The sequence below is a fragment of the Mobula birostris genome, chromosome 8, assembly GCF_030028105.1.
Source record: "Mobula birostris isolate sMobBir1 chromosome 8, sMobBir1.hap1, whole genome shotgun sequence".
Classification (NCBI taxonomy): Eukaryota; Metazoa; Chordata; class Chondrichthyes; order Myliobatiformes; family Myliobatidae; genus Mobula; species Mobula birostris.
Genome location: NC_092377.1, coordinates 3,678,594 through 3,685,010, shown reverse-complemented (window position 1 = coordinate 3,685,010; position 6,417 = coordinate 3,678,594). Strand labels below are relative to the sequence as shown.

The 6,417-nt window shown below is 43.0% G+C and overlaps 1 protein-coding gene across 1 annotated transcript in view; it reads left to right on the top strand.

Annotated features, from left to right (window-relative positions):
- The first annotated feature begins 1,138 nt into the window (after positions 1–1,138).
- LOC140201110 (uncharacterized) overlaps positions 1,139–6,417 on the top strand; it is a 68,071-nt gene continuing 62,792 nt past the window's right edge. The window contains exon 1 of the mRNA XM_072264719.1: positions 1,139–1,348. Coding sequence (XP_072120820.1) covers positions 1,300–1,348 — 49 coding nt within the window. The 5' untranslated portion in view covers positions 1,139–1,299. The remainder of the gene's footprint in view (positions 1,349–6,417) is intronic.

The following is a 6,417-nucleotide window of genomic DNA, read 5'->3' as shown; positions in this document are numbered from 1 at the left end:
GAGAAAAAAAGGGTGCAGAATTTCATGAAAAGAACACCTCTCCAATGGTTAAGCACGGATCATGCTTTGGGCTTGTGTTGAACCAATGGCACGGGGAACACTTCACTGGTAGAGGGAAGAATAAATTCAGTTAAATACCATCAAATTCTGGAAGCAAACATCACACTGTCTGTAAAAAAAGCTGAAGATGAAAAGAGGATGGCTTCTACAACAGGATAATGATCCTAAACACACCTGAAATTCCACAATGGACTACCTCGAGAGGCACAAGCTGAAGGTTTTGCCATGGCCCTCACAGTCCCCCGACCTAAACATCATCGAGAATCTGTGGATAAACCTCAAGAGAGCAGTGCATGCAAGATGGCCCAAGAATCTCACAGAACTAGAAGCCTTCTGCAAGGAAGAATGTACAAAAATCCCCCAAACAAGAACTGAAAGACTCTTAGCTGGCTACAGGAAGCGTTTACAAGCTGTGACACTTGCCAAAGGGGGTGTTACTAAGTACTGCCATGCAGGGTGCCCAAACTTTTGCTTCAGGCCCTTTTCCTTTTTTGTTATTTTGAAACTGTAAAAGATGGAAATTAAAAAGTAATACTCACCACACGCTGGAGGAACTCAGCAGGTCAGGCAGCATCAGTGGAAAAGATCGGTCGATGTTTCGGGCCAGAACCATTCGTCAGGACCAAAGATCAATTAAAAAGTAATTTTGCTTAAAATATTGAAGGAATGTGTCATCTTTAACTTCATGCCTTTTGCAAATTAGGTGATCTTTTACTGGCTTGGCTATTCACAGTAACAAAAATTTTGACCAGGGGAGCCCAAACTTTTGCATGCCACTGTATATACATATGAGAGAGAGAGAGAGATACACTTTGATAATAAATTTACTTTGAACTTTACAGTAAGTGTCATACAGATAAACGTCTGTTTTGCCTGGTGTTGGGCCAGTGTTTGTAGCCTTACCATGAGGAGCCTACTGTCAGGGAGGGGAAACTGTGTACTTGGCTTGTTTCTCACATTTCAATCTGATAATGGTGTGTGGGCATAAAGGATATTTCAGTGACAGACATGTAAATGTAGATGAAACATTCAGCTACTCTGCAGTTTGTTACTATTTCTTCAGCAGTTTCCACAGGGCTGCCCACTCTCCCCCATCACTTCCTCTTCACACCCTGTGCCTTTGTGCTGAAATAAGCATGTGGGGAAGTTAAAGGGGAATCAATCACTTGTGAAATACCAACGGGGAACATCGCATCCAAATGAGCAGAAATTCAGTTTTTGAAAAACAAACGAGAAGAAATGTTTGCAGCGATAATCACAACCTTGACTCTGTCCGTCTGTGCAGTGGGTAAGTAAATTCCCAGAGTGGGGTCACCCAGTCTGAGACTCGTTTCATCTGCCTTTGAGTTTATTTGACCAGTTGTGGGCAGTGGTACTGTGTACAGTTTTGGTCATCCTGTTATAGGAAGTCAGTTATTAAACTAGAAAGAGTGCAGAAACGATCCACCAGGATGTTGTCTGGTCCTGGGGGTCTGTGTTACAAGGACAGATTGTGTACACTAGGACTTCATTCCCTGGAATTGAGGAGACTGGGGGGAGAAAGACCTGACAGAGGGGTATTAGATCATGAGGGGCATGGACAGGGTGAAAGCACACAGTCTATTCCCCAGGAAGAGGGTGACAAAAACAAGAGGACAGGTTAAAGATCAGAGTCGAGAGATTGAAATGGGACATTGGGGCAGCTTCTTCACACAAAGGGTGGTGCATGTTTGGAATGAGCTGCTGGAAGTAGTGGTGTGGTGTAACATTAGCAACATGTAAAAGCTATAGAAACCATAGAAACGACAGCACAGAAACAGGCCTTTTGGCCCTTCTTGGCTGTGCCGAACCATTTTCTGCCTAGTCCCACTGACCTGCACACGGACCATATCCCTCCATACACCTCCCATCCATGTATCTGTCCAATTTATTCTTAAATGTTAAAAAAGAACCCGCATTTACCACCTCGTCTGGCAGCTCATTCCATACTCCCACCACTCTCTGTGTGAAGAAGCCCCCCCTAATGTTCCCTTTAAACTTTTCCCCCCTCACCCTTAACCCATGTCCTCCGGTTTTTTTCTCCCCTTGCCTCAGTGGAAAAAGCCTGCTTGTATTCACTCTATCAATACCCATCATAATTTTATATACCTCTATCAAATCTCCCATCGTTCTTCTACGCTCCGGGGAATAAAATCCTAACCTATTCAACCTTTCTCTGTAACTGAGTTTCTCAAGTCCTGGCAACATCCTTGTAAACCTTCTCTGCACTCTTTCAACCTTATTTATATCCTTCCTGTAATTTGGTGACCAAAACTGAACACAATACTCCAGATTCAGCCTCACCAATGCCTTATACAACCACATCTAGAGAAGTACGTGGATAGGAGAGGGTGAGTGGTCTGTGGGCCAGATGCATGCTGGGTAACACAGTCTGTGTGAACAAGTTGAGCCAAAGGTCTTGTTTCTGAGCCAAAGGTCTTGTTTCTGTGCCAAATTATTTTTTGAGACATGTGAATCTGAGTTTGCAGTTTAAATATTGAGAGATGTTGGGTTTTTTTTGGTTCACACGGAGCTGAGACACTGAAGTATAATCTTCTAAAGTTCCTATTCAGCATGAAAACCAGAAGTTTTACTCTTTGCTGAACAAGGTTCAGAAGTGATTTGAGACATGCTGTGCAAGTTAAGTGGGTGAACTTTCTGAAAATAGGAAGCACCTGGGCAATCACAACACAAATCTAAAAGAAGCGACTGATACAAATGCACAAAATGTTACTGATTAAGACAGGCAGAAGCAATGGAGGGAAGAAAAGAAATGAGGTGAAAGAAATTTAAAAATTAGTGTAAGGAGAGCTAACACTCATGACAAAAGAATTTACAGAAAGAAAATGGATCCGGGCAATGTGGGCAGAGTGAAGAAACAAAGTACCAGAGAGGCAGAAAAGAAAAGATCCCAAAAGCTGGAAATTCTCAACAAATCAGAGCACCGTGTGGAGAGAGAAGCAGTGTTTCAGGCTGATGAACTTTCATCACCGATCAGCAAGACAAATTGCAGCGAAGATTATAAAATATCTTCAGGAAATGACAGATCACAGGTGAAAAATCTGCATTCTCAGACCATAAGAGCATAAAGCATAGGAGTAGAATGAGGCCATTCAGCCCATCAAGTCTGCTGTACCACTCAATCATGGCTGATTTAGTTTCCCCCTCAACCCCATTCTTCTGCCTTCTTTCCATAACCTTTGGCACCCTGACTAATCGAGAACTTATTGACCTCCACTTTAATGACTTGGCTTCCACAGCCATCTGTGGCAATGAATTCCACAGATTCACCACCCTTGGTTAAAGAAATTCCTGCACATCTCTGTTCTAACTGGTTGTCCCGCTATTCTGAGGCTGTGCCCTCTGGTCCTGGACTCACTCATGACAAGAAACACCCTCTCTACATCCATTATTGTTCTTAATAACTTACCGAATTTAACATATGTAAATTAATGCATAGAAAAACTTTGTGACTCCCATAATTAACCAAAACAGGATCTTTCAAATCCAGGATAATAACAGAGAAAAAGTGAGCAAACTGTCGATGCAGTTTATTTTTTTCAGCCTTCTCTGCTTTCAGAGATTATACTTGTGGGTTGGAAAACAAAAAGGGGCAGGTACAATTGTTGCAAGACATCCTTGCTCCTGAACTTGAAACCTTTTGCAATGGGACCAGCAATGTATTTGCCTCCTTAACCGGTCACTGCACCTGTGTGCTTGCTTTCAGTAATTGGGGAATAGATACAGTGAATTCTGGTTCACTGGGACACATTGGGACCAACACATTTTGGCCCAATTAAACAGCTGTCCCAATCAGCTGAAGTTTCATGGAAATATTTACAAATGTATAAAAAAGGCAAACTACCATTCAACTGAGTAACAAATTCGGTATTTTGAAAATTTGATATAGAACGGTGCACTATTTCCAACTATTTAAGTACTCCCGAATGATGATTATCAGGGCCCAGGGGATTTGTCAGGTTTCAAACTGAGTAATTTATCCAGAACTGTTCTTTCTGCTAATAATAACAAGTCACAGCATTTCTGGGGCAAGCTGTGTGTCCTCCTCAGAGATCAACAATTTCCTATCTGTTTTTTACACTTACAATCCTCATTCACGTTCCTCACCTATTTTATTCTCTGCTTTTCTTCTCTTTTTTTGGTGAATTTTGAGTTGCTCTCTATCCTCAGTTCTGACAACCTATGTGACTTCCCTGTTCCTAACTTCCCTTACCTGTTTTTGTCCGGGAAGGGATGTTGAACTGTATGTTCGGGTGTTCTACCCATTGTCATATTTTCCAATCTGTCAGAGTCAACTCATGCCTCGTACCTTCACAATACCTTTGGCTAAATTTGGGGCCTGTGTTGTTGATTGAATAATCACATTTTCAATCTTAATGAAGAATTTTATCTTGTTCTGTGAAGGACACCGCAGTACCCACTGCTTTTAGTTGCAAATTATGAGGCAGCACAGTAGAGTAGTGGTTAGCACAATGCTTCACAGTTCCAGCGACCCAGGTTCAATTCCCGCAACTGCCTGTAAGGAATTTGTACATTCTCCCCATGATCTCTGGGTGCTCCATTTTCTCCCACAGTCCAAAGATACCCCGATTGGTAGATTAATTGGTCTTTGTAAACTGTCCCATGATTATGCTGGGATGAAATCAGTGGTTACTGTGCAGCATGGCTCGAAGGATCGGAAAGGCCAATTCCACACTGTGTGTCAATAAGCAAATAAATAAACAAATATCCAAATCAGGCTAAGCACTTTGGAGTTAACTGTTCACTGCTGGTCTATAAAACCATCTGATACTCACTCAGAAAATCATTCTCCACAGCGGAATTGATAATGTGTTTTGAACAGTCCATATGTAGATTAAAGTCACCCATTATCACTGTAGTACCCTTTCACATTCTGTAGTTTCCTGTAGTTGCTCTCCCTGACTGTATCTCTATTGATTGGAGGCCTAAAGACGACTCCCACCAACATTCTCAGGAATTTTCAATGTTCACATCCTCCCTCTGTTTCCTCATTCTACACTTTGATCTAACAAACCGATATCCTTTCCCATAACTTCTGTGAGGAAGCTCTCTTCAGCAATGTGACCATAGGACACAGAACACTACAGCACAGTACAGGCCCTTCGGCCCACAGCTGTAGATCCTTGCCAAAGAGGTGGAAGCTGAGGACCAGGGAAGCCCTATCCTTGTTCTGGGTGGAAGGAGAGGGGGTGAGAGGGGATCTTCAGGGCAGATGTGATAGAGACAGAGAGACTGGGGGAAGGGAATTGTGTCCCCACAAAAAGCAGAATGGGATGAAGAGTGGTCAGGTTAGCTGTGGGAGTCTTGTAGAACTGCTGACCCTCTCCTTGAAATGTGTACAGGGGAATTGAGGAAGTAATTTACGTGTCGGAAATGGAGCAAGTGAACTTACGAGCAGGATTGAAATTGACAGTAAAGGTGATGAAATCTTTGCTGATGTTGCCAGGAACCTGCAGGAAAGATTTCACCAGGTTCCACAGATGTGAGCACATGAAATCTGAGGTAACTTTGAATGATGGGGGGTGGGGCGGGGGGAGAGGAGAGAGAGAGAGAGAGAGAGAGAGAGATAGAGATACACAGACACAGACACTCCCTCTCTGATAGTGGCATTATGTGTCAGGAGCCTCAACCTTGGGGCCTCAACTTCCTTCATGTATTTTAGTGACCAGATGCAGGAATGAGGAATTGCATATAAAAGTAAAATACTGCAGCTGCTGCAAACCTGAAAGAAAAGCCAAAATGCGCCAAGCATTCAGCAGGTCAGAGAGCAAGAGAGCAGAGAGAAACCGGGTTCATGATTCACACAGAAAACCTGATGATGCTCACCCAGGTTTGCAGATACTACTGAGTAAGGAGGGAGCACTGGCAGTGCAGGTTACAATGATCAATCAAGTGGCTAAAACTATGAAAAATGGAATTTATTGAAGAAAATTGTCAAAATATCCAATGAAGTCAAATCACTATTTCATTAATGTGGATGGTAAACAACAATAGACCCATGTCAATCACCGCAGCACACCATTAATCACAGGCCTCCAGTCTGAGAGACAGCCATCCATTACCACTCTCTGGCCTCTCCTGCTGAATGCCAAGCCACGTTACCTTCTGGACCAGCCTTCCATGCAGGACTTTGTGGAAAACTTTGCTGAAGTCCATGTGCACAATATCCACCACCTGTCCTTCATGCAATTCCCTGGCTAATTTATAGAGCATTTCTTGAACAATCTTTGGCATTCTTCAGGCCTCCAACAGTTCACCTATGGCTAAATATCTCTGCCAGGGCCCTTGCAGTTGCTG